The sequence below is a fragment of the Chiloscyllium punctatum genome, chromosome 2, assembly GCF_047496795.1.
Source record: "Chiloscyllium punctatum isolate Juve2018m chromosome 2, sChiPun1.3, whole genome shotgun sequence".
NCBI lineage: Eukaryota > Metazoa > Chordata > Chondrichthyes > Orectolobiformes > Hemiscylliidae > Chiloscyllium > Chiloscyllium punctatum.
The window spans coordinates 9769788-9797030 of NC_092740.1; the positions used below are offsets into that span (position 1 = coordinate 9769788).

Genomic DNA, 27243 nt, shown 5'->3' on the forward strand with positions numbered 1-27243 from the left:
ATCTAACCTTCTATTCTGTGTCACAGAATTAAGGAGCTGCCTCCTTCAAGAATTGTCCTGATCTGGAAAGCACTGCCTGACAGGGCGATGGAAACAGATTCAACAGGGGCATCTTTCAGAAACAAGGGATAAGTATTCGGAAAGGAGCAAGTTACAGGGTTATAGGGAAGGACAGGGGGAGGGGAATGAACTGGATTGCTCTGTCAAAGAATGCCCAATGTGTACATTTAATCTCACACTCTATCACCCTGCTACAGGTTTCACTGCAGCAACATTGAGATATTCCTAACCAATGTTGTTCTTGCTGTTTTACAGTGAAGACTCAGCCTGCTCAGTATGTCTCAGTATATTCACTGGTCATTCCACTGCTCATCCTCCTCCTCCTCCTCATCGTCATTGTCATCATCTTCATCACCTTCAGGAAGAAAGGAGGTGGGTTCTGTCGAGAACGAGGTTCATAAAACAATATGGTTCTGTTTTTGAAACAGCAATAAACAATGACCCTGGATTAATTTTCCCTCACCGACTCTCTCCTCTTCAGTACATTCTCTGAAAACGCTGTCTTTGTCTTTGGTGGGTGATGGAGGGTGGGTGAAGGTGGCCTGTTCAATAGCATCACCCACTGTCTGATGTCTGACTCATGGGTGATTGAAGATTGAGGCTGTTTCACAAGCAAGGCCATTCCACTCCATTCTATTAAACTCTGATGGATTCATCCCCATTCTTCTCCCCATTACTGTCAACTCTCAATGCACCAAAATGTCTTCTCATTCACTTCCATTTGACAGAATCCCAACAGACCACACCTTTTCCATTCATTCCCACTCAGGACAGAATCTCGACGGAACATAAAGGAAGCTGCAATTTGAAACAATTCCTTTTTGTGTTTTTATTGTTAAAATTGATTTGCTGCAAAAAGACAACATGGTGCCTCAGATAGTCTGAGTAACAGACATCTCGGGGTGGAATGGTAACAATGGCTCCTGTTCGGGCCTGTGCAGTGGGGGTAATGCTCAGGCACTGGTCTGTTTTGGGGCTGACCTCGTGACCTCCCTGTGCACTGGTTGATCAAATTAAAAACAGAGTCTCTTTTTGAACACAGGAGTTACATTTGCTATTGTTGAAGGCAGTGGGACCAGCCCAGAACCTTGGGAATTGTGGGAAATGTAAAGCAATTGTTCAATTTTCCCAGCAGCTCCTCTTTAAAGACCCTGGGATGAAGTCCATCAGGGACTCAGGGAACTGTCAGTCCACAGCATCAATGATTTACTCAGGACCACTTCTCTGGTGTTTGGAATTTTCTGGGTTGCTCCTTCCTTTTCATTTCCAGATTTATAATGATCTGGAATGTTATTTTTATCCCTTATCCTGAAGACTAATGCAAAATACCCATTTAATGCAATTGCCATTTCCATGACTAATTCTACAAACTCCTGTTGTTTTTAAACCATCTAAGTGTAATGTTGCCATATTCCCAGAGGACCACAGTGGTGTTCTCTGATCAGAGAGAGAGAGAGAGACAGATGACTGGTGGTGTGTTTAACCTGATAATCATCTTATCTCAAGTAAGAGTTGAAGTTGAAAAAGTGGGACCTTTTTCGTAAGATCAGCTAATGTGGTAATTGAATCCATGCTTTACATCACAATCCAGCTGTCTCACCAACATACCTGCAATATGTCTCAAGAAACTCTAACTATCCACTCTTACATTACTGCCTAACTTTCTCTGGACAGTAAGATTTCCCTCCTTTTGAATTTTGTTGCCTTTGATTGATGATTTTTATATCCTGTCCAATCTTCTCACCTGTTCCTTTATTTTATGTAAATATTTGTGTTTTCTTTCAGTTTGACACTGTCATTAATTTTTTTACAGTTAACTATTACTCCTCGTGGGATATCTGTAACTGTATCTCTTCACCATTCCCTTCACATAATTTATAAGTGAACTTTAGCTCATTGACTGCTTATGATCAAAATTAAATCTCCCAGTGTGTTCGAAACAGGGACCCTGGGGTTAGTCTTGCCCAAGTAGTCTTTCTGGGTATAAAACAAGATGTATTTTTGAGTACTGTACTGGGGATGAGTGCTGGGGTTGACACAGAGCTTTTATTATTTTTAATTTATAAAGAAGTATTTTGGCATTAATACGATAAAGTTTAACTCTATTTTTAAACTTTTTTGAACTTATGTCTTAAGTAGACACATGTTTTATCTTCATTTCTTTTGGGAATGAGCTTCTGCTATAGTATGACAGCAAACTCTGCAGCATCGTGCGCTTATCTTTCAGAGAGAGACCATTTCATCAGAAACAAAAACAACTCAAAATATGCTCGAGCAAACCTGTTTCAGTCTGGGACCTGACTTGTCCAGGAATAACATCAACTGGGATCAGAACAATATTAATACCTTTCTCTCCGTAGCTGTGTGGGTTTCCTCTGGGTGCTCCGGTTTCCTCCCACAATCCAAAAATATGCAGATCAGGTGAATTGGCCATGCTAAATTGCCCGTATTGTGAGGTGAAGGGGTAATTGTAGGAGAATGGGTCTGGGTAGGTTGCGGGTCGGTGTGGACTTGTTGGGCCGAAGGGCCTGTTTCCACACTGTAGGTAATTTAATTAACTCTGATTTCTCTTCAGAGATGCTGCCAGACCTGCTGAGCTTTTCCAGCAACGTCTGTTTTTGTTGTTGGTCCATTATTGATATTAGACTGGGCTAAGGAGGACACTCCTGTGTAAAGCTTTAGCAATCAGATAAGATTCGAGAGATCACTGTATCTAACTGTGCAAAATATATATATTGTTGGTCAGGGATGGTTTTGCTTGAGACTCATCCAACTGTGGAGACAATGTGGCAAATTTGTTCATAATTTAACAAAATATTTACGAATCATTTTTATCTCTTTAGGGGGTTCACAGCAAATGGATCCGACCACAGCTTTGAAAAGGTAAGGTCATCAGTGACTGATATAAACGTGGTTGTAGAAATGCGCTGGGCCATAGAGTCATAGAGATGTACAGCATGGAAACAGACCCTTCGGTCCAACCCATCCATGCCGACCAGATATCCCAACCCAATCTAGTCCCACCTGCCAGCACCTGGCCCATATCCCTCCAAACCCTTCCTATTCATATACCCATCCAAATGCCTCTTAAATGTTGCAATTGTACCAGCCTCCACCACATCCTCTGGCAACTCATTCCATACATGTACCACCTCTGTGTGAAAACCTTGTCTCTTTTATACCTTTCCCCTCTCACCCTAAACCTATGTCCTCTAGTTCTGGACTACCCGACCCCAGGGAAAAGACTTTGTCTATTTATCCTATCTATGCCCCTCATAATTTTGTAAACCTCTATAATTCTCCGACGCTCCAGGGAAAACAGTCCCAGCCTGTTCAGCCTCTCCCGATAGCTCAAAGCCTCCAACCCTGGCAACGCCCTTGTATATCTCTTCTGAATCCTTTCAAGTTTCACAACATCTTTCCGAGAGGAAGGAGACCAGAATTGCACGCAATATTCCAACAGTGCCTAGCCAATGTCCTGTACAGCCGCAACATGACCTCCCAACTCCTGTACTCAATACTCTGACCAATAAAGGAAAGCATACCAAACGCCTTCTTCACTATCCTATCTACCTGTGACTCCACTTTCAAGGAGCAATGAACCTGCAATCCAAGGTCTCTTTGTTCAGCAACACTCCTTAGGACCTTACCATTTAGTGTATAAGTCCTGCTAAGATTTGCTTTCTCAAAATACAGCACCTTGCATTTATCTGAATTAAATTCCATCTGCCACTTCTCAGCTCATGGGCCCATCTGGTCCAGATCCTGTTGTAATCTGAGGTAACCCTCTTCGCTGTCCACTACACCTCCAATTTTGATCTCATCTGCAAACTCACTAACTGTACCTCTTGTGCTCGCATCCAAATCATTTATGTAAATGACAAAAACTAGAGGACCCAGCAAATATTCCTTTGGCACTCCACTGGTCACAGGCCTCCAGTCTGAAAAACAACCCTCCTCCAGCACCCTCTGTCTTCTACCTTTGAGCCAGTTTTGTATCCAAATGGCAAGTTCTCCCTGTATTCCATGAGATCTAACCTTGCTAATCAGTCTCACATTGGGAACCTTGTCGATTGCCTTACTGAAGTCCATATAGATCACATCTACTACTCTGCCCTCATCAATCTTCTTTGTTACTTCTTCAAAAAACTCAGTCAAGTTTGTGAGACATTATTTCCCACACATAAAGCCATGTCGACTATCCCTAATCAGTCTTGCCTTTCCAAATACATGTACATCCTGTCCCTCAGGATTCCCTCCAACAACTTGCCCACCACCGACGTCAGGCTCACCGGTCTATAGTTCTCTGGCTTGTCCTTACTGCCTTTCTTAAACAGTGGCACCACGTTTGCCAACCTCCAGTCTTCCGGTACCTCACCTGTGACTATCGATGATACAAATATCTCAGCAAGAGGGCCAGCAATCACTTCTCTAGCTTCCCACAGAGTTCTCGCGTACACCTGATCAGGTCCTGGGGATTTATCATTTCAAGACATCCAGCACTTCCTCCTCTGTAATCTGGACATTTTGCAAGATGTCACCATTTATTTCCCTACAGTCTATAACTTCCTTATCCTTTTCCCCAGTAAATATTCATTTAGTATCTATTTTCTGTGGCTCCACACAAAGGCCACCTTGCTGATCTTTGAGGTGCCTGATTCTCTCCCTAGTTACCCTTTTGTCCTTAATATATTTGTAAAAGCCCTTTGGATTCTCCTTAATTCTATTTGCCAAAGCTATCTCATGTCCCCTTTTTGCCCTCCTGATTTCCCTCTGAAGTATACTCCTACTTCCTTTATAGTCTTATAAGGATTCACTCGATCTATCCTGTCTATCCCTGACATATGCTTCCTTCTTTTTCTTAACCAAACCCTCAATTTCTTGAGTCATCCAGCATTCTCTATACCTACCAGCCTTCCCTTTCACCCTGACAGAAATATACATTCCCTGGATTCTTGTTATCTCATTTCTGAAGGCTTCCCATTTTCCAGCCGTCCCTTTACTTGCGAACATCTGTCCACCCAATCAGCTTTCGAAAGTTCTTGCCAGATACTGTCAAAATTGGCCTTCCTCCAATTTAGAACTTCAACTTTTAGATCTGGTCTATCCTTTTCCATCACGATTTTAAAATAAATAGAATTATGGTCGCTGGCCACAAAGTGCTCCCTCACTGACACCTCACACACCTGCCCTTCCAAAAAAGAACCTTTTATCTCAACTCTCTGCCTTCTGTCAGATAGCCAATCCTCAATCCATACCAGTAGCTCACCTCGAACACCATGGGCCCTCACCCTTGCTCAGCAGCCTCCCGTGTGGCACCTTATCAAAGGCCTTTTGGAAGTCTAGATTGACCACATCCACTGGGTTTCCCTGGTCTAACCTACTTGTCACGTCTTCAAAGAATTCCAACAGGTTTGTCAGGCACGACCTCCCCTTACTAAATCTATGTTGACTTGTTTGAATCTGACCCTGCTCTTCCAAGAATTTAGAAACCTCATCCTTAATGATGGATTCTAGAATTTTACCAGCAACCGAGGTTAGGCTAATTGGCCTATAATTTTCCATCTTTTGTCTTGATCCTTTCTTGAACAGTGGGGTTACAACAGCGATCTTCCAATCATCCGGGACTTTCCCTGACTCCAGTGACTTTTGAAAGATCTCAACCAACGCCTCCGCTATTTCCGCAGCCACCTTCCTGAGAACTCTAGGATGTAGCCCATCGGGGCCAGGAGATTTATCAATTTTAAGACCTTTCAGCTTTTCTAGCACTTTCTCTTTTGTAACGGCAACCATACTCAACTCAGCCCCCTGACTCCCTTTAATTGTTGAAAAATTACTCATGTCTTCCACTGTGAAGACTGACACAAAGTACTTATTAAGTTCTCCAGCTATTTCCTTCTCTCCCATCACTCGGCTTCCAGCATCAGTTTGAAGTGGCCCAATGTCTACTTTTGCCTGTCGTTTGTTTCTTATGTATTGAAAGAAACTTTTACTATCATTTATAATTTTGAGAAGCTGCTAGAGCACTCAGAGTTGGAAAGTAATCAATAGACTGAGGTAAATGACAGGTTAATGATTTCTGAGCAGGATTTGTCACTTTCCAGCTGTTTGTAAATCTCAAGCTCCAGATTCACCGTCCCCAAATTAACCTGCAATTTATCTTTATGCAAAACTGAAATGTTGCTTATTTTTATCACAGTGGATACTTTGAGTTGTAATGAATGTTTTATGGAGGGAAAGATTAAACTGTTATTACTTGCAGTGATTGCTGAGGATAAAAAGGATGTTTTTGTGAATCCTACTATTTTCTCCCTTGCTCTCCGAGCAGCTGAATTTCCATTGGGTGGGAATGTGATTTCCTGATCATTCCCCACTTTCCAAGATTTCCATGCCCTGTAATATCCTCCAAAGTTACTGCAGATGGGAAGCCCCTGCAAGCACTTTCCCCTCATCTCCAACACCCTCCCTCCCTGCCCTGTGACTAGTTGCTCCAAGCTGAGCCAGAGCTGCCTGGAATGATCTGTCACTGTGATTCCTGACAGTGTCTGCACAGACCTCCCTGTGTTACAGCTGCTGACTACACCTTGGGTTCCCTGGGTGCCAGCCATATTCTGATGCCAAGGCAAAACTGTTTCTCATGACAATTTATTCAAGGATGACTTTTCTGATTGTGTCTACATCTGAGTATCTGTGATTTCTAGCAAAGTTCATTCTATTAACTGTGTTTATCAATCTTTGGAATCTGTTCTCTGTGTAACCAAAGCAAGAGATTGATGTACAGTTAGAATGTTCCTTTCTGTGACCTGACAGAATGCATTTAGATTCCTTGGAATATTCATCTTCCTTGTGTATTTTTCAGGAATGATCCAGGTTCATCCAGCATTCCCGGGACTGATCAGGCCCCGCAGCTCACTGCTCCAGGTACTGTCTGTACTCGAACTGACCGATCATTGTCCATTTCAGAGACTCTAATGGAGAGAGTGTGGATCCTGGAGAGATATTCAGGGACAGAATGTTACATTGAGTTAAACCGTTCTCCAGCACAGAATAAAGCCCTTCGGCCCATTGAGTCTGCATCAGTTGAAAACTATCCCCACCCCCATCCTTAACCCTTCACACTTATTGCACAGATTGACGTCTTTGATAGATGAACCTTTTAACTTTCAGACCATTCAATGTAAATGAATGAAAAGCTATGGGTTTCCATTAAGGGAGCTGACCAGACTCTGGATTATTGTTCTGGCAATGGAGATGGAAATCTTCTCCTCAGTCACTGACCCTGGATGGATTCTTGGACAATAACCATTTCCGATTCCCTGAATCATCTGGCTGAGTAACTGGCTCGGCCCGGTCCTTGCTGCCTCGAGCTGTTCACGGCCAGTCTGTCTGCTGCTTCGGTATGGGTCAAGGAAAACAGTCCAGTTGGGTGTCACACGTCTCAAATGACTCCCAGTCGCTGGGCTGTGGTGGGGAACCTGAGGGTCGGGTTCATGCTCTGGGGAGAGGGCTTCAATTTTCACCATAGTAACTTGTAAAATTTACATTTAATTATTCAATCTGGAAGCATAAACTCAATTCTGTGATGGTGGCCATCTGAATTAACATTAGTTGTTGTCTTAAAAAAAGTTTCTGTTTGGCAGTCTCCTTCAGGGAAGCAAACTTACCATCTTTCCCCAATCTGCCCGACAGGTGACTTCAGATCCCCATTTCAAACCTCAGTTGTCCTTTTAGGAGCGATTGAATGCAATGTGTCTGACTCTGACCTGCTGCCCTCTGAAATGGCCAAGCAAGCATCTCACTTCAAGGGTGTTCAGGGATGGGCAACAAACGCTGGCCTTGCCTGTGAGTCCCACGTGCCTTGCAAGGATATGAAAACTACTGAATTTGTTCTCATTCTCTTCTTAATCCCTGAATCCTCCAATGATCCCCCCTGCCTCACCTCAACTCTCCACCAGCGTCCAACATTGAAAATAGAACATTACAGTGCAGCACAGGCCCTTTGGCCCTCGATTTTGTGCCGACCTGTGAAACCAATCTGAAGCCCATCAAACACTATTACATTTTCATCCATATGTTTATCGAATGACCATTAAATGCTCTTCAAGTTGGCGAGTCTACTGCTGTTGCAGGCAGTGTGTACCACTCTTATACGACTCTCTAAGTAAACAAGCTACCTCTGACATCTGTCCGATATCGTTCCCCCCTCAATTTAAAGCTATGCCCCTTCGTGCTAGCCATCACCATCTGAGGAATAAGGCTCTCACTGTCCACTCTATCTAACCCTCTGATTATTTTATGTTTCAATTAAGTCAGCTCTCAGCCTTCTTCTCTCTTATGGAAACAGCCTCAAGTCCCTCAGCCTTTCCTTGTAAGACCTTCCCTCCATACCAGGGAACATCCTCGAAATGTCCTCTGCACCCTTTCCAAAGCTTCCACATCCTTCCTGTAATACGGTGACCAGATCTGCATTCAATACTCCAAGTGCAGCCACACCAGAGTTTTGTATAGCTGCAGCATGACCTCATGGTTCCAAAACTCAATCCCTTCACTAATACAAGCTAACACATTGTATGCCTTCTTAGCAACTCTATCAACCTGGGGAGAAACTTTCAGAGAGCTATGTGCATGGACACGGAGAACTCTCTGCTCATCTACACTACTAAGAATCTTACAATTAGTCCAGTACTCTGTACTCCTGTTACTCCTTCCAAAGTGAATCGCCTCACACTTTTCCACATTAAACGCCATTTGCCTCCTCTCAGCCCAGCTCTGCAGTTTATCTATGTCTCTCTTTAACCTACAACATCCTTCAACATGATCCACAACTCCACCAACCTGAGTGTCATCTGCAAATTTACTAACCCCTTCATCAAAGCCCTCACCTGGGTCATCCACAAACGTGACCCAAAACAGTTCCTTGGGTACACCACTAGTAATTGAACTCCTGGATAAACATCTTCCAGCAACTACCACCCTCTGTCTCCTTTCACAAAGCCAATTTCTGATCCAAACAACTAAATCACCCTCAATCCCATGCCTTTGTATTTTGTGCAGTAGCCTACCATGGGCAACCTTACCAAATGCCTTATTGAAATCCATATACACCAGATCAACAGCTTTCCCCCCCATCCACCTGTTTGTTCACCTTCACAAAGAACTCAATAAGGTTTGTGAAGCACGACCCTCACAAAACCATGTTGACAATCCCTAATTAACTTATTCCTTTCCAGATGATTATAAATCTTATCTCTTATAACCTTTTCCAACATGTTACCCTCGTTACTCACTGGTCTATAATTACCAGGGTTGTCTCTACTCCCCTTCTTGAATAAAGGAACAACATTTTCCCTTCTCCAGTCTTCTGGCACCATTCCTGTTGACAACGACAACAAAAAGATCAAAGTGAAAGGCTCATCAATCTCCTCCCTGGCTTTCCAGAGAAACCATGGTAAATCATATCCGACTTATCTATTTTCACAATTTCCCGAATTGCTAACACCTCCTCCTTGTGACCATCAATCCCATCTCGTCTAGTGGCCTGTATCTCAGTATTTTCCTCGACAACATTATCTTTATCTTGTGTGAATACTGAGAAAAAACATTAATTTACCGCTTCCCCTATCTCCTCTGACTCGGTGTACAACTTCCCACTACAATCCTTGTATTGGCCCTAGTCTTACTCTTTTATTCCTGATATCCCTATGGACAGCCTGAGGGTTTTCCTTGATCCTATCTGACAATGGTGTCTTATGTCCCCTCCTGGCTCCTCTTAGCTCTCTTGTTAGGTCTTTCCTGGCTAGCTTGTCACTCTCAAGCACCCTAACTGAGCCTTCACATCTCGTCCTAACATAAGCCTTCTTCTTCCTCTTGACAAGAGATCCAACTTCCTGAGTAAACCACGGCTCCCGCACTCAGTAACTTCCTCCCTGCCTGACAGGTACATATGTATCAAGGACCCACAGTAACTGTTCCTTGTATAAGCTGCACATTTCAATTGTGCAGCTTATACAAGTTTCCAGTTTCCTTGCCCATCCCATGCATCCTAAATCTTGCCTAATCACATCGTAGTTGCCTTTCCTCCAGCTCATAAATCTTGTCCTGCAATATATACCCATCCCTTTCCATTGCTAAAGTAAACTTAACCAATTTGTGGTCACTATCATGAAAGTGCTCACCTACCTCCAAATTGAACACCTGGCCAGGTTCATTACCCAGTACCAAATCTGACGTGGCCTTGTCCCTTGTTGGCCTGTCTGTGTACTGTGTCAGGAAATCCTCCTGCACACATTGGACAACAACTGACCCATCGAAAGTACTTGAACTATAGTATTCCTAGTCAATATTTGAAAAGTTAAACACCCCCATAACAACTACTGTGTCACTCTTGCTCCTGTCCAGAATCATCTTTGCTATCCTTTCCTCTACATCTCTGGAACTATTTGGAGGCCGATAGAAAACTCCCAACAGGGTGACCTCACCTTTCCTGTTTTTAACCTCAGCCCATACTACCTCAGTAGAGAGTACTCAAATGTCCTTTCAGCAATCATAATACTGTCCTTGACTAACAATGCCACCACACACCCCTCTCCCCACCTTACCATCTTCCCTGTTCTTACTGAAACATCTAAATCCTGGAACTGCAACAACCATTCCTGTCCTTACTCTACCTATATCTCCAAAATGGCCAAACATCGAAGTGGGAGGAAGTGAGGACTGCAGATGCTGGAGATCAGAGCTTAAAAATGTGTTGCTGGAAAAGCGCAGCAGGTCAGGCAGCATCAAAGGAACCGGAGAATCGACATTTCGGGCATAAGCCCTTCTTCAGGATGTTTGATTCCTGAAGAAGGGCTTATGCCCGAAACATCGATTCTCCTGTTCCTTTGATGCTGCCTGACCTGCTGCGCTTTTCCAGCAACACATTTTTAAGCACAACATCGAAGTCCCAGGTACCAACCCATGCTGCAAGCCCAATATTTCACCTGCTCCAATCACATCTCTAACTCAGAGAATGATGTGGTGTCCACTGAGCCATTGCTGATATTTAAGTACAAGCCTGTCGATGCATGGTCCCTTATCATTCCTGTTTGTGTTCCAGATCAGGACAGTTCCATCCTCTATGCTGAGATTGACAGCAACAGAACAGGTAAATGGCTGCACCTTAAAGGTTTTGAGCAATTGTCTAATTGATAATCAGATTCTATAATTAAACTAAGAGAACATTTTGTCTTTGTTAAAGGTGGCAAGAGATTCACAAACAGTCTGTCAGAAGGCCGTGAGTCAACGTTTGTTTCTATATTGAGAAAGTGTATCGTTTGAGATCACTCCCACTCCCCCATATCTTTAAGAGCTGATTTCACTGGGGGTCTGGTTTCCTGAGGAGGAGTTGCAGTGTTGATGTTTGAAGCTGCAGTGGGAAACTGGTCAACTCATAGAATTCGTGCCTGGCCACCCTCAGAGAATCATCCCAAATGAGAACTCCCAGTTCAGTTTTAACTGACCTTGAATTCTCCCCTGATGAGGTCTTCATGATGCGAGTCTGACCCAGTACCATTCCCTCAGAAGACGATTGTTGAAGGGTGGTCGGGTCTGATAAACGTGATCGAATTTTTAAGGAGTATTGAAGGATGGTTGGTTGGGTGTTTGATATTGACCATCAATGCGGATGTTAGCAAGGTGTTTGGGGAAGTTCCACAAGGCAGACTGGGCACAAAATCAAAGGTTCATGGGATCCAGGGGAAAGTGGCGAGATTGATCCAAAGCAGGAGACATTGAGTTATTGTGAGCGGGTAGTTTTGTGACTGCGATGCTGTTCCGAGTGCCACTCAGAACCAGTTCCCTCAGTGTTCAGGTTCTATCAAAGTTTGGACATGTCTGTAGGAGCCATGATTGAGAAACAAACAGACAAACTCAGCAGGTCTGGAGAAAAGAAATGGAAGAAAGCTACAACATGAAGGGACTTAGGGGTACTTGTGCACAAAACAAAGGTGCAGAAGAGATTGAGCAGGATGTTCCCTGATTTGGTGTGTGTTAACTATCAGGAGAACTTGGTCAAACCTGGATTTATTTTTGCGAGAGTATTGGAGGGTGAGGGGAGACCGAACAGAAATACATAAATTTATGAGAGGCAGGGATAGGGGGGGCAGTCAGTTTTTTTTCAAAGAGTGGAGATGTCATATACAAGCGGCATAAATTTAAGGTGAATGAGGAAAAATTTGAGGGTGATTTGTGAGGATAGCTTTCAACAAAGAGAATGGTAGACGTCTGGAACAGGCTACCAGGGGAGGTGATAGAAGCAGATACGTTAGCAACATTTAAGAGCCATTTAGACAGGCCCATAAACAACAGGAACAGAGAGGGATGGACCATGTGCTGGGAAATGGGATTAGTTTAGAATGGCATCATGGTTTGCACTGACATGGTGGACCAAAGGCCATGTTCCTGCACTGTACTGTCCCATGTTCTGTATTCTATGTTTAGAGAGACAGGAACCATCAACACATCTAAAACCCAGGAGAAAGTGTGGACTGCAGATGCTGGAAATCAGAGTCAAAATGTGTGGTGCTGGAAAAGCACAACTAGTTCAGCAGCATCCGAGATGCAGGAGAGTCGATGTTTCAAGTATAAACTCTTCATCAGGAATGAGTCTTCTGCTCCTCGGATGCTGCCTGACCGGCTGTGCTTTTCCAGCACCAACCTTTTTGACTCCGACATGAAAAACTCACTTGGATAAGGATTTGAAGAACATGAGTCTCCAGGGCTATGGACCAGGAGCTGGGCAGTGGGATGTTCTAGAGAGCTCTTTATCAATCAACACATATACAATGGGCTGAATAGCCTCCTCCTCTTGTTCGGGAAACCTTCCAATATAAATCAATAGAAATTGCTGGAGAAACTCAGCCGGTCTGGCAGCATCTGTGGAGGGAAACCAGAGTTAAAATTTCAAATCCTTCTTCAGAACTGCCTGTAGCTGGGGAAAAGTGGTATCTATGGTAAAGACAGGTGGTGGGGGAGGGGAAAAGGAGTGAGCAGATAGGTGGAGATGGAGCCCAGAGAGAGTGAATGGAAGTCAGATCATCAAAAGGATGCCAGGGAGAATGAAAAGCTGATAGTGGGGACAATAAGTTGGTGAAAATGGTTTGGCTGTGCTGAAAACAACTCATGTCACGGCAGGGCCTGAGGTGTGAGGATGGATAAAACACCTCATTCTGGCTGTAAAATTATTTAGAACTCAATACTGAGGCCAGGAAGCTGCAGGGTGCCCATGTGGAGAATGAGATGCTGTTCTTCCAAGTTGCACTGAGCACCGCTGGAGTGCTGTGGAAATGGTGGTTAATGATCCTCTGGATATGGATGCTGGTGCGATGATAGATGAGGGCAAGGCAAGGGAAGGGAAGTGATGAGGGCAGAAATGCAGGAGATGGATTGGACACGGCTGAGGGCCTTGTCAACCATGGTGATGGAGAATCCTTGGTTGAGGATAAAGCTTGACATTTCGGAGGTCCCCTGTGCAGAATGTGGCCCCATCAGACAGATGTGGTGGGCTTGGAGAAACTGGGAGAATGGAACAGAGTCTTTCCAGGAAGCAGGGTGTGAGGATGGGGAGTCAAGGTAACTGTGGGAGTCTGAGATTGTCATGAATATTGGTGACCAGCCTATCCCCAGAAATAGAAACAGAGATGTCAAGGAAGGGAAGGGAGGAGTCAGAGATCAGGTGAAGGTGAGAGCTGGGTGGATATTGGAAGTGAAAGTGATTAGATTAGATTAGATTACTTACAGTGTGGAAACAGGCCCCTCAGCCCAACAAGTCCACACCGAGCCGCCGAAGCGCAACCCACCCATTCCCCTACATTTACACCTTTACCTTACACTAAGGGCAATTTAGCTTGGCCAACTGTACCTGACCTGCATATCTTTGGACTGCGGGAGGAAACCAGAGCACCCGGAGGAAACCCACGCAGACACGGGGAGAATGTGCAAACTCCACACAGTCAGTCGCCTGAATTGAACCCGGGTCTCTGGCGCTGTGAGGCAGCAGTGCTAACCACTGTGCCACCGTGCCGCCCATAATTGATCAAATATTCCAATTCTGGATTACAGAGGGAAGCAGCACTGATGATGTCATCGACATACAGAAGAAAGAGTTATGGGAGTGGCCTGAGGAGGCCTGGAATGAGGAATGTTCCACTTGCCCCACAATGAGAGAGGCATAACTGGGGCCCAGGTGGGTATCGGTGGCCACACCAGTGAAGAGGAGGTGGCTGGATCTCACTAACAAGTAATTCTGACACTGACATAAATGGCAAAAGAATCACAGATGTAGTTGGGAAGGAATGGACAAAGGGAGGAAAAATTGAGTCAAGGGCAGAAGAGATAAGTTCCCTCAGGCAGGAAGAAGCAGGAACACTAGGTCTGCCTGGGCAGTCCAGCTATAGATTTTGGGAAGAAGGTGGAAGTGGGCAAGTCAGGATTGTGGGAATCTGAGCTTGGAGGCTGTGGGGGTGGTGTGGAGAGCCTGGATCAGATGAACTTTGTGACTGTTGTGGACATAACAGCCTGAGACCAGTCAATTTGGGGGACATAGGGGTGAATGGAGGAGGGCAGAAAAATTAAAATGACCCAGGTAATGTTAGCAGTTCTCGATGGACAGGCAAAATCTCCGGTGTGAGATTATTGATGATCATTTCAATTCGTTCAACCACAACATTGATTACTCTTCTTGAGTCATTAAGTCTGCAGCTTGCCTTCTGATCAGGAGTAGCTCCCTTGTTCCTTGTTACATTCAGTGTTAACTCTCTCCTGTCTCCCAGGAACAGATCCTTGATGTTGCGTTGACTCCTTCTTCTCAGAGATGGCTAATTAACATGTTGATTTTAATTCCTTGATTACAGTTTCTCCTTGTCCCTTTCATCTCAGTACCACTGCATTTCAGAAAAAATCATTGTTGATTCATTCAAACTCTGAATCATTACCAAAGTTCTGAAGTTTACATTCTCACAGCCCCTCATTATTCTAAACTCCAGGGGAAACAAACCCAGCCTGTCCTCCCTCTCCTCATGAGACAACCTGCTTCTCAATCTCAGAAACCTCCTTTGAGCCAGCACCAATATCCTTCATTATGTACAGCATTTGAGATGTGATCTCAGAACTGCCTTGTATATCTAAAATAACATGTTTACGTTAATATCCAATTCCTCTTTTATTCAAGGATAGCATTTTATTAACCTTCCTGATTCCATGGTGTAAGAGTGTACCTACCTTTGTGACCTGATTCCCACATCATGTTAGAATATTGCAGTGGTTCTCCATTCACATATTTCTCTACTTTTTCCCTGTGTTTAGTGTGTCTGCCCTGCCCAATGTCTGTACTCTGTGATCAATACAAGCTAATCCAACTCTCCTGTTCAGTGCTTTAACCAGATTATGACATCATGATCACATTGTGGTTTGTGGCAGCTTGCAGTAAGAAATTAGTTGACTGCAAATATAAAAATAGAGCTCCATCTGCTGTAAGGGGTTATTCAGTCCCCTGAGATCATGAAAAGTTAGGCGTAAATGCATTTATTTTCATTCTGGTAATGAGAAATGCAACAACCAGTTTGTGAAGTATAATGTCCCACCTGAGAGAGCAGACCAGTGCAACCTTTAACATCTCAGCCACAAGATAACACTTTAGACATTACAGCGCTCCATTCGAACTGCTCCGAAGTCTCAGCATTGATCTTACATTGTAGCCACTGGAATGGGGAATTGAACCCACAACCTTCTAACTCCAAGGGGTATGTGGTGTCCACTGAGCTGTTGTTGATACCTAACAACAAACCGACCAAAAATATCCCCTTATCATTCCTGTTTGTGTTACAGATCAGGACAATTCCAGACTCTGTGCCAAGATTGACAGCAACAGAACAGGGAAATGGCTGCACCTTGGTGGTTTTGAGCTTTTGTCTCGATCTGAGATGAGATGAGTGACTGTTGTGGACAGAACAGCCTGAGAGTATTCAGTTCAGTGGGAGATAGGAATGAATGGAGGAGGGCAGAGAAATACAAAGACCAGTGTCAGTTCTCAATGAACAGGTCAAGTGCGGCTTAAAGGCCAGAGGGAGGGGTCCAGGTGGAGGAAGAGAGTTGGAAGTGGGTGAAGGGGTCTGTGGGATGGACAGAGGACTCCTGTCCAAAGAAATGGGCACAGAGGCAAAGGCAACGGAAGAAGAGATCAACATCATGTCGTGTCTGAACTTCGGTGAGGTGGGAGTGCAAAGTGATTAAAACTGAGACCTTTGCTGAATGTTCTGTACTCAGTATCGGAGAAGGGATAGTGAATGTCCAACAAGAGGTGGAGGGAGAGTGGGACAGTGGGTGGAGGAAGGTTCCAGAGGGGTGGGGGTACATGGTATCGGGTGAATGAGCTGGAGAATTAAGTTGAACTGGGGCTGAGGACAGCTTTGAGACAGTGTGAAGGGGTGCTGATGGAGAGAGAGGTCACGAGTGTGTATATGATGGCACATAGCACTGAGTGTGGGTCTCAGGATGTGGTGAGAGCAGCTGTCTGAGGAGTGATGGACATCATGGAGAGAGCTGTGATCCTGGGTGGATTCAAAACACAAAGGATGAAACTCATTCACTGTTTGTGTCAACGAATGACCCCATTCCGTCCCATCACTCCCTCTCATCCCTATAGCCTCGGTGCTAACACATGCTGTCTGACTACCAGCCTTTGGCCTTATCGAGAGTAGTGGGGACAAGGTAGGAGAGCAGAACTGAGACAGAACCAGATCAGTTATGGTCTTAATGAATTATGGAGACAACTCGATGGGCCATAGGGCTTGCTCCTGCTGTGAAGTACAATGTACATATCTTCTTTAAGTTGAAGCTGATGAGATTCAAAGTTGCTGGTTGTGTGGTTTGGAAATTGGCTTTGGGCTAGGAAGCAGAGCGCTGTGGTCTGTGGTTTTATTTCAGACTGGAGGGAAGTGTGCAGCGCTGGTGATATAATTGAAATGTGGGCCCGGTGGATCTCATTCATTAGATTAGATTCCCTACAGTGCGGAAGCAGGCCCTTCGGCCCAACAAGTCCACACCGACCCTCCAAAGAGCAACTCACCCAGACCCATTCCCCTACATTTACCCCTTCAACAAACACTACAGGCAATTTAGCATGGCCAATTCACCGAACCTGCACATCTTTAGACTGTGAGAGGACATTGGAGCACCTGGAGGAAACCCACGCAGACACAGGGAGAATGTGCAAACTCCACACAGACAGTTGCCTGAGGTGGGAATTGAACCTGGGTCCCTGGCGCTGTGAGGCAGCAGTGCTAACCACTGTGTCACTGTGCCAACCCTTAATGAGCTCGGAGTCTCAGAACCATTTGTATTTAACAAGGTGATTGTGAATTGAAACATTATAAAACATCCTGCAAGATGACCAAATGTTCACAAGCTGCAGTAGTTGGTTAATGAATTGAAGAAGTCCCAAACACACTCAAACAATGAAATGATTCAAAAATACAGAGGCAAAAGCTTTTGTTGTGTCTTTGGAAGAACAGGGAATGTGTCCAAACACTGTTCAGTTTCCTGACCGTGAGGATGCAGTCACTACATTCCTGTTCCTTACTGCAGTTACATGGGAACACCACCACTTCCAAGTTCCCTTCCAAGCCACCCACTCTGTACTGACATGGAAATATATTGTCGTTCACTCACTGTCACTGGGTCACAATCCTGGAATTCCCTCCCCAGTGGCATTGTGGGTCTCCCAACATTTACACGGACTGATGATGAAAGCAAGGACTTTTTGCTGCCTTGTGGAGATCTTTGTTGTCAAACAGTCACTGCCATCGTTTCTGGAAGGTTGAGCTGTCTCAGCTGATCCAGTGTTGGATGTCTTCCCCAATGGGCATCGAGAGGCAGAGTGCCCTCGTGGTCACCTATGGGCTGGACTGAGACTGGCATTGATGGGCAGAGCCAGTGATGTCAGCCCTGGGCACCGTTTTGAGGGAGGTGCCTCCCAAGCTATCGAGAGTGCTAAATGTATCCCGGAGTCTTAGCATATACAAGAGGTAGAATATTGAACTGACCAGTGATTTGTGGTTTGGTTTGGCAACACTCAAGCATTGGCCAAGTCCCTAGTTTGCAGCATTGAAGAGACCAAGGGTGGCTTGCGAGTCGGGTGCAGAATGTGAAAACAACAGTGATGTTATCAGTGCATACTGCATCTTATGTGGGTCTGTTGTGGTCATTTTATTATTGGCATGGATGAGACTGAGGTTGAAGAGATTTCTATCTGGGCCGTGTTTAATCCTGACACCAGAGGTCAAAGCTGCTGTTTGGTAGATTATAGATAATATGGAGCTATCACACAGCGTTGCTTTACTCTGGTCCTGTTCCTTGAAGACATCCGTTCCTGAAGATGTCAAGTCATCACAAAGCAGTTGCAGAATTTGGAAGAAGTTTCTGGACATTCCAACTTTTAAGAGTATGATTCATCAAGTGATTTACTGAGCCATCTGCTGTGATCAGGTTGAGAAATGTAATACAGAGTTCCTGGTGTTGTGTTTGACATTTTACTTGGATTTGTCTGACAACAAAGGCCACGTTGGAGATTCCATTGGAAGGTTTAAAGCTGTAGTGTGTCTTTGGGAGGATTCCCACAGCCACAGGAAGTCGGAGAGTCGGGAGAATGTGGATCAGGATGTTCCCCACTAAGGACATGATGCTCCACCATTCAAGAGGATCATGTCTGAGCTTGTAGTTCAACACCACTTTCCTGCACTATCCCCTTACCCCTCAATGTTTTTAATGCCGGGAAATCTATCAATCTCATTCATGAATATACTCAATGGCTAAGCTTCCACAGCTCTCTGATGAGAGAATTCCCAAGATTAACTGCTTCGAACCAATAAATTCCCCCTCATCTCAGTTCCAACCACCTATCCCTCATTCTGAGACTGTATTCCCTGGTTCAAGCCAGTGTATGACACTCACTCTGTAACAAGTGAATCCTTTTGTTGATATGGAAATCCGATCCATTCACCACATTCCAGATGGGATCTCACCAAAGATCGATATAATTGCAGTGAGATGTCAGGAATTAAGGGAGGGCCACATCAGGAGTGAAGGAAGGCATAAACCAGGAGTGAGGGAAGGACTGAACCAGGAGTGAAGGAAGGCTGAGCCAGGAGTGAGGGAAGGACTGAACCAGGAGTGAAGGAAGGCCTGAACCAGGAGTGAGGGAAGGCCTGAACCAGGAGTGAGTAAACTACCCTAGATCTCTTCAATGCTTCCAAGGGTTGTCCCATTTACTGTATACTTCCCTCTTGCATTAGACCTTATGCATCACCACATGTCTCTCCAAATTAAATTTCAGCAGCCATTTCTGTGCCCAAGTCTCAATCTTTATATGTCCTGCTGTATCCTCTGGCAATCTTCCTCACTATCCAAAGCTCCCTCAATCTTTGTGTCATCTGCAAACTTACTAATCATACCACCTACAATATTCTCCAAAATATTTATAAATGTTGTGAACTAACAGGGGTCCCAACACTGACTCCTGTGGATCACCAATGGTCACAGATTTCCAGTCAGAAAAACACCCTTCCACCACTACTCTCTGTCTTCTATGACTAAGCCAATTCTGCATCCATCTTACCACCTCTCCACAGATCCATGTGACTTCAATTTCACTATCAGCCTGCCATGAAAATCTTTGTCAAAGGCCTTATGAAAGTCCATGTGGACAATATCTATCACCCTGTTGTTGTCAATCATGAAACTTGCTCAAAAGGCTGAATCAAGTTTCTGTGACATGACCTTCCTGTACAAAACCATGTTGCCTCGTGTTAATAAGAAGATATTTTTTCAAATTGAGTAAAGCCAGTCATTAAGAATATACTCGAATATTTTCCCTACCACGGACGTAAAGCTCACCAGCCTGTAAGTTCCTGTATTATCCCTATTGCCCTCAAACAAAGGAACAATGTTGGGCTCTTCTGCAGTGCTCTAGGACCTGTCCTGTGACTAAACAGAATCCAAGGATTCTGTACAAGCTCCCAACAATGTGCTTCCTCACCTCGATGAGTCAGAGGAGGCAAATCTCTGTTTCTTTCTATTAAAATATCTGTTTCTGTACCCTCCATTTCCCAAAATAAATGGAAAATCATCCTGTACAATGTTTCTAAATGCAGACTTGCTGCAATGCAATCTTTGAGACTGGCTGCTGCTTTCCATCACTTCCTGATGACATTGGCTTCCTCTTTGAGCATGTGGCACCTTGTAGCCCAGTATAAATCTGCTCACTGACAGCCCCTCTCATTCTTCAACAATTACTGTACCTTACACCAGTGTCCTTTTGTGGGACTGGAGTCACATGTAGGCCAGACCAGGTATGCAATGGGATGCATTGAAGAAGGAAATAAGGAGAGTCCAGGGCTAAAGGGTGGGACCAATAAATCCAGTGAACCTTGAATACTGAGGAATACACAGCATTGGATGAAGGGAAAAGGGAGGCTTATGACAGATACTGAGAATTCAAAACAGTAGCAATTTCTGAAGGATTATAAAATGTGCAAGTGGGAAATTAAAGTGGAGATTCAGAGTGCTAAAAGGAAATATGAAAGTATATTGACAGGTAATATAAAGAAGCATCCAAAATATTGAAAGGAAAATTCATGGTTAAAAGACAACAAAGACCATGGTTGTAATTGAAACTTGAATCCAGAGGATGTACGTCAGGCTGTAATTGACAACTTTATGTTGGTGTTCAGGCGTGAGAGGGATGATTTTGGTGCAGAAATCAGGGAGATAGTCTGTGACAAGATGAAAGAAATTAACATAGAGAGGAACTGCTGAGTGGTATGGGCAGCAAAAAGTAGATAAATCTCCAGGGCAGGATGAAATGTATCTCAGGTTGTTGAGTGAGGCAGGGGAGATAATAGTAGGGGCTTTGGAAATAATTTTCCATTCCTCTCCGGCTGCAGGAGAGGTGCTGGAGGACAGGAGGACAGCCAGTCTGGTACCTCAAGAAGGGAACAAGGGATAAACCAGGAAACTTCAGGCGAGTCAGTCTCAACTCGGAGTCAAAACGTGTGGCAGGTCAGGCTGATGAACGGCTCGTGCCCAAACCATCGACCCTCCTGCTCCTCAGATGTTGCCTGAGCTGCTGTGCTTTTCCAGTGCCACACTGTTTGACTCTGACTCTCCAGCATTCACAGTCCTCACTTTCTCTCAGTCTATACTCAGTGGGGTGGAAACTGTTAGAAGTAATTCTGAGGGATGGAATGGATCTGCATTTGGAGGAACAGGGATCAATCATGAACATGGATTTGTTTAGGAAGTGATATCTTTACAACTTCCCTGAATTTTTTTTGAAGAGGTTTCCAGATGTATAGACACGGGGAATGAATTTGATGCATCTTTTTAATGCAAAGGGAGATAGATTTTAAAAGAGATCTTATTGAATGATGGAGCAGGGTTGAAGGACTAGATAGGTAGCATCTGTGGTGCAGGTGATGGAAGGCTTCTTCCCGAAATGACGACTCTCCTGCATCTCAGATGCTGCCTGATCAGCTGTGCTTTTCCAGCTCCACACTCTTCGACTCTAATCTCCAGCATTCACAGTCCTCACATTCTCCTCGAGGGGTCAGATAACCCTCTCCTGCTCCTATTTCTTATGTTCTTGTGTCTTCTTGGACTTCGGCAAAACTTTTGACCAGGTTCCACATGGGAGAACGATAGCAAAGGTGAGAGCCCATGGGATCCAAGGAAATTTGGGGTAAATTGGATGCACAACTTGCTGACTGGCAGGAAACAGAGGGTGATGGTCGAGGGGCATTTTTGTGACTGGAAGTGTGTGTCCTGGGGGTTCCCACAGGGGTCGCTGTTGGGGCCCTTGCTATTTGCGGTTTGTCGTAAATGATTTAGACTTGAATGAAGAAGGGTTGATTAATATGGTCCCAGATGATAAACAAATAGTTGGGGTTGTAAATATTGAGGAGGATAGCCTTAGCCAACAAGAGGATCTATACGGGCTGGTCAGATAGACTGATCAGTAGCAAACAGTATCCAACATGGATAAGTGTGAGGTGATACACTTGGGCAGGACAGAAAAGGCAAGGGAAGATATAATGAGCAATAGGACCCTGGGAAACACCAAGGATCAGAGCGACCTTGGTGTGCATGTACACCAGTCCCTTAATGTATCGGGACAGGTGGATAACATGGATAAAAAACCCTATGGGATACTTCCCTTTATTAGTTGAAGCATAGAGTTTAATTCAGAGCTGTGAGGGTATGTTGGAACTGTATGAAAAATTGGTTAGGTCACAGCTAAAGAATTGTGTGAAGTTCAGGAATCCATATTATGGGACAGAGCAGATTTGCCAGGATGTTACCTGGGCTGGAGTGTTTCAATTCTGAAGAGAATTTGGATAGATTGCTTTCTCCAGGGAGGAGGAGATTGAGAGGAGACATGATTGAGATGCGTAAAATTATGAGGGACATAAATACGGTTGAATTGAAAATTGTTTTCCCATGATAGAGTGGTCAGTGACCATGGGACATTAATTTAAGGTACGGGGCAGGACGATTGTTTTTATTCATTCATGAAACATGCATATCACTGGCTGGCCAGCATTCATTGCCCATTCCTTGTTGATCTCTTGAGAAGATGGCGATGGGCTGCCTTCTTAAACCCTTACAGTCCACGTGCTGGATGTAGACCCATAATGCCTTGAGGGAGTGAATTCCAGGATTTTGACCGAACAAGAGTGAAGGAGTGATGATATATTTCCAAGCCAGGATGGTGAGTGCCTTGGAGGGGAATTTGCAGGTGATGGTGTTCCCCTTTATCTGCTGCCACTGAACGTTCAGCTGGAGATGGTCGTGGGTTGGGAAGGTGATGTCTGAGGATCTTTGATGAATGTTAGAGGCTTTTCGGAGATGTGAGGGAATCCTTTTCACTCGGAGGATGGCGGAAATCTGAAAGTCATTGCTTTTAAGGGTGACACAGACATGAAACCTTCATAATGTTTCAGACCTGGTTAGGTGTGCACTTGCAATGTTGATGTATAAGGCATTGAGGCAATTGCTGGATAATAGAATTGGAATGGGTAGATGGTTGGTTTTGACCAGCATGGACTCAATGGGCCAAAGGGCCTTTTACTGTGCCCTAGATCTCTATGACTCTATGATTAAGACCATTAGGGGTCTTATGGTACAGTGGTAATGTTTCTCCTTCAAAGCCAGGAGGCCTCCGTGAAGTCCCACTCGATCCAGAGGTGTGTAATAATATCTCTAATCATTGTGTTTGGAAAATATCTCCAGGAAAGTATTACTCACTTGAAATACCTGGCAATGGGCATCAAAGTGCCACATCTTAGCATGGTGAGGGGATGGTAAGTGGGTTCTGGAAGGGGTAGCATAAAAGCCTTAGTAGATTAGATTACTTACAGTGTGGAAATAGGCCCTTCGGCCCAACAAGTCCACACCGCCCCGCCGAAGCGCAACCTAACATACCCCTACATTTACCCCTTACCTAACACTACGGGCAATTTAGCATGGCCAATTCACCTGGCCTGCACATCTTTGGACTGTGGGAGGAAACCGGAGCACCCGGAGGAAACCCACGCAGACAGGAGGAGGACGTGCAAACTCCACACAGTTAGTCACCTGAGGCGGGAATTGAACCCGGGTCTCTGGCGCTGTGAGGCAGCAGTGCTAACCACTCTGCCACCGTGCCGCCCACGGTGCACGTAAGGGGCACACTTTGAATTTAACTCCCAATAAGTTCCCTCATGTAAACTGTGATCCACAATATCTGAGACACTGTGAACCGTGATTCTTTAAAATCATGGACCGACTGGGTGTACATTGTGGAGGAGCAGGATGTGTTTCCCTCTGCAATGGAGGGGATTGGCTCAGAGTGCTGGGTGCAGGGTTTTATAACCTGAACTATGGGACTGTGGGAAAATTGGAAACCCTGGGATAGGGTTGGGAATCATGGAATCAGGAACCTCCATGGGAAGGCATCTGAGACTTCCCGACTTGGAGAATGTGGAAAGATCGTTTATGCTCTTCTTTTCTTGAGAACTTCAATCAAATCATCCCCAAACCTTCCAGTGCAACAGGATATAAACATAATTTGTGATCCCACACCTTGTAATTTAACTCTGTGAGACCTGATGTCATCATTCTGCACCACACTCTTTCTCAGGTCAGAATATCCTTCCCAAGGTGTGGTGCCCAGAACGGCTCCTGAATTGAAAAAGAAATAAAATTAAAGATTATCCTTCTCAGGTTCAAATTCTTCCACAGCATTGGGTCTGTCATCCTCATATACTCACAATATTTCCAAATCTGGCTCCTCCATATCCCTTCCTGTAAATGTAAACTCACCATAGTCCCAGAGGGCATCGGGCTGTTCTCTCATTAGAGAGGAAAAGCTCGGCAAACGTGAGGACTGCAGGTTCTGGAGATCAGAGTCGAGATTAGAGTGATGAAGGGCTTTTGCCCGAAATGTCGATTTTCCTGCTCCTCGGATGCTGCCTGACCTGCTGTGCTTTTCCAGCACCACTCTGATCTACACTCATTAGAGAGAGATGTGTGGTGGTGGATTCACCGGACTCTAATAGTAACATCACTGGGGTCTAATTTTCAATCTCCAAGACTGTGAGAATCCCTGTCCAAACCTCTCCAACTCTCTTTCCCCCTTTTAAGTCACTCCTTAAGACATGCGTGTTGGAACACCACCTGTCCAAATAACTCGGAATATGGTTTGATGTCTGATTCTCATGCAGTTCACTGAACATTTTCCAATGGTAAAGCTGTGATGTGAATCCAGGATTCTGTACGATTCTTTGATTCTAGAGTCAGAAAGCTGATGCAGTAAGGCAATTTCAGAGTGAATACTGTTTGTATTACAGCTCAGCCTGATTCCTGTACCTATGCCAGCATCGTGTTTGACAGCAACAGAAAAGGTAACAAGCTACATACTTTTTTCCCACATGGTGGTATTTCTAAACATTTAAAATACATCCTCCTCACTAACAGACTATTCTCTTTCATTTCAAGGTGGCAAGATTCTCCGGGTTGCTGATTCAGAAGAGAGTGAGTCAGTTTTGTCCTTTCAGAATCCTAATCCTAATCTTTTCTCCTTTCCCAATCCCTGAAGCCCATTCTCCAATGTGTGGGACAGTGCTAGTTGGGCCTGGGTGATCCATTTCCTTGTTATTTGAGACCCCAACGTTGGGTGGCGCCATTATGGAGATTTGATCACATGACCTTAAAGTCCCATTCCCTCACCATGATGCTGTTGTCATTGGCCCATCGGTCTGTTCATCGTTATTAGGGTGTTCCTTTACTCCACCAATCAGAAAGTAAACAGTCTCTCCATTATCCCATTGGATGATACTTGACTGTCTCTCAAAAAGCTTGTCTCTCCCAATGTATTTGTGAGCGTCATAAAGTGAATGAGGGGGAAAATGAACAACTGATGGAGTAAATATTTCCCTTTCCTGTAGCTACTCTGATAGTGATGGGACTGATATTTGGGTAAATATGCCCCTTTCCTGTATTTACCTTCAAACTGAATTGATAATGATCATCAGCTCTGATTTCTGTCTCTTTCTAGCGGATGTAACCTATGCAGCTGTGGTGAAGACTCATTAGGAGCGAATAAGAACTGAACCTGTGTAACTGAGGTTGGATTGTTTCTCAGATCAAATTCAAGGAACATCATGGAACTTACCAGCTCAGAAACTTGGCATTATTATTCTTCAAAAGTGTTTTTTAAACTTTTTTTAAAAACTTGTGCCTTTTTATCTTAGTGTATTTTTAATTGTGGACTGAAACGCATCAGAATTGTTGAAAACCAAGGATTGTTTAAGGGATACTGCACTCTTTGAAAGCAAGTAACCTGACACTCATTGTAAGTATTGTTTACACAGCTGCTGGGTCAGACAGCAGCAGAAGAAGGTGCAGACGAGCTGGAGACATGCCCATGTACCAATGGTGATTCAGGCAGAAACAAGTATCTGATTGGTCTTTGTACTAAAGACCAGTATCAATGACAAAGACCATCTAGCTGCCAATGACTATGTGATTGGTTCCCAGGTAATTGAACAGTTTGTGGATATGAACATGACAGGGAGAAGCCATCCGACCTCCACCATCTGAGGACCTGTTCATCATCAGCTCTGTTCCTGGCAGGAAAAGCTACTTTAAATCTGAGGATAACCAGCTGATTGTCTTTTCCTTCAGCAGCTGCAGAAAGTTCTGACCTTTAATGAGTAAGCCAGACCTTTTATAAACCACACACTCTATCTCTGGTAAACCAGTGACAGCATCTGGAGAAGCAGCATTCTGATCAGCACAAGAATCATCTCAGCGAATCCCGCGAACAGGGATTGACGAAACTGTTTTCTGTGTGTTCCTTCCACTCAAAGATTGATGTTTAGTTTCTGTGTATGCGTCTGTGTGTGCACGTGCACGACTGTGTGTGTCTGTGTGTGTGTGTGTGTGTGTGTGTGTGTGTCTATGTGTGTGTGTCTATGTGTGTATGAGTGTGTGTGTACAATATGTGCTTGCTTTTAAGGGGACTTGGTTCATGAGCATCTTAGAGTTTTAACTAATGGCATTATAGCTCAATGGTCCATCATTTTTCTGTGGAATTAGGTCTATTTATGTGTGATAAATAGTAATCCTTGTGAAGTCCAGAAACCTAGTGTGTGCTTTCTGTCATCTTTAGTCTAAAACTCAGGAGAAACTAACTTTTGTGACAACACAAGGAATAATGCAACTTGATTTCCAACATGCTACCTCAGTGAGGCATAACAGTATCCATCCATATGTAATAGACCACACTTGGAATATTGTGTCCAGTTCTGTTCGCCCTACTATAGTAAAGATACAGAGGGTTTGGAGAGGGTGCAAAGAAGGTTTACCACTGGATTGGGGGTGGTAAGTGATGTGGAATTCCTGTTTGATACCAAACATGGTCATCACATTTTGCATTACTCAGCTGGTGAAATGGGGTTCCCTGATCTGACTCGATACTGCAGGGTAAACCCCATCTCGTGAACCCCTGTTGTGTGAGGATCTGGGCTGTTGTTCTCACTGTGTTTGCCCCAATGGGAAATGTATTGATCCATTTTGTAAAAGTATCTATGATGTCATGGATGGAGGTGTATC

At 44.4% G+C, this 27243-nt stretch overlaps 1 protein-coding gene across 1 annotated transcript in view; it reads left to right on the top strand.

The window, feature by feature from the left end:
- LOC140493718 (uncharacterized) overlaps window positions 1–26737 on the top strand; it is a 126428-nt gene extending 99691 nt beyond the window's left edge. The window contains exons 4-11 of the mRNA XM_072592490.1: window positions 316–432; window positions 2904–2943; window positions 6920–6981; window positions 11156–11203; window positions 11297–11332; window positions 24978–25031; window positions 25126–25161; window positions 25685–26737. Coding sequence (XP_072448591.1) covers window positions 316–432; window positions 2904–2943; window positions 6920–6981; window positions 11156–11203; window positions 11297–11332; window positions 24978–25031; window positions 25126–25161; window positions 25685–25722 — 431 coding nt within the window. The 3' untranslated portion in view covers window positions 25723–26737. The remainder of the gene's footprint in view (window positions 1–315; window positions 433–2903; window positions 2944–6919; window positions 6982–11155; window positions 11204–11296; window positions 11333–24977; window positions 25032–25125; window positions 25162–25684) is intronic.
- Window positions 26738–27243: the final 506 nt, after the last annotated feature.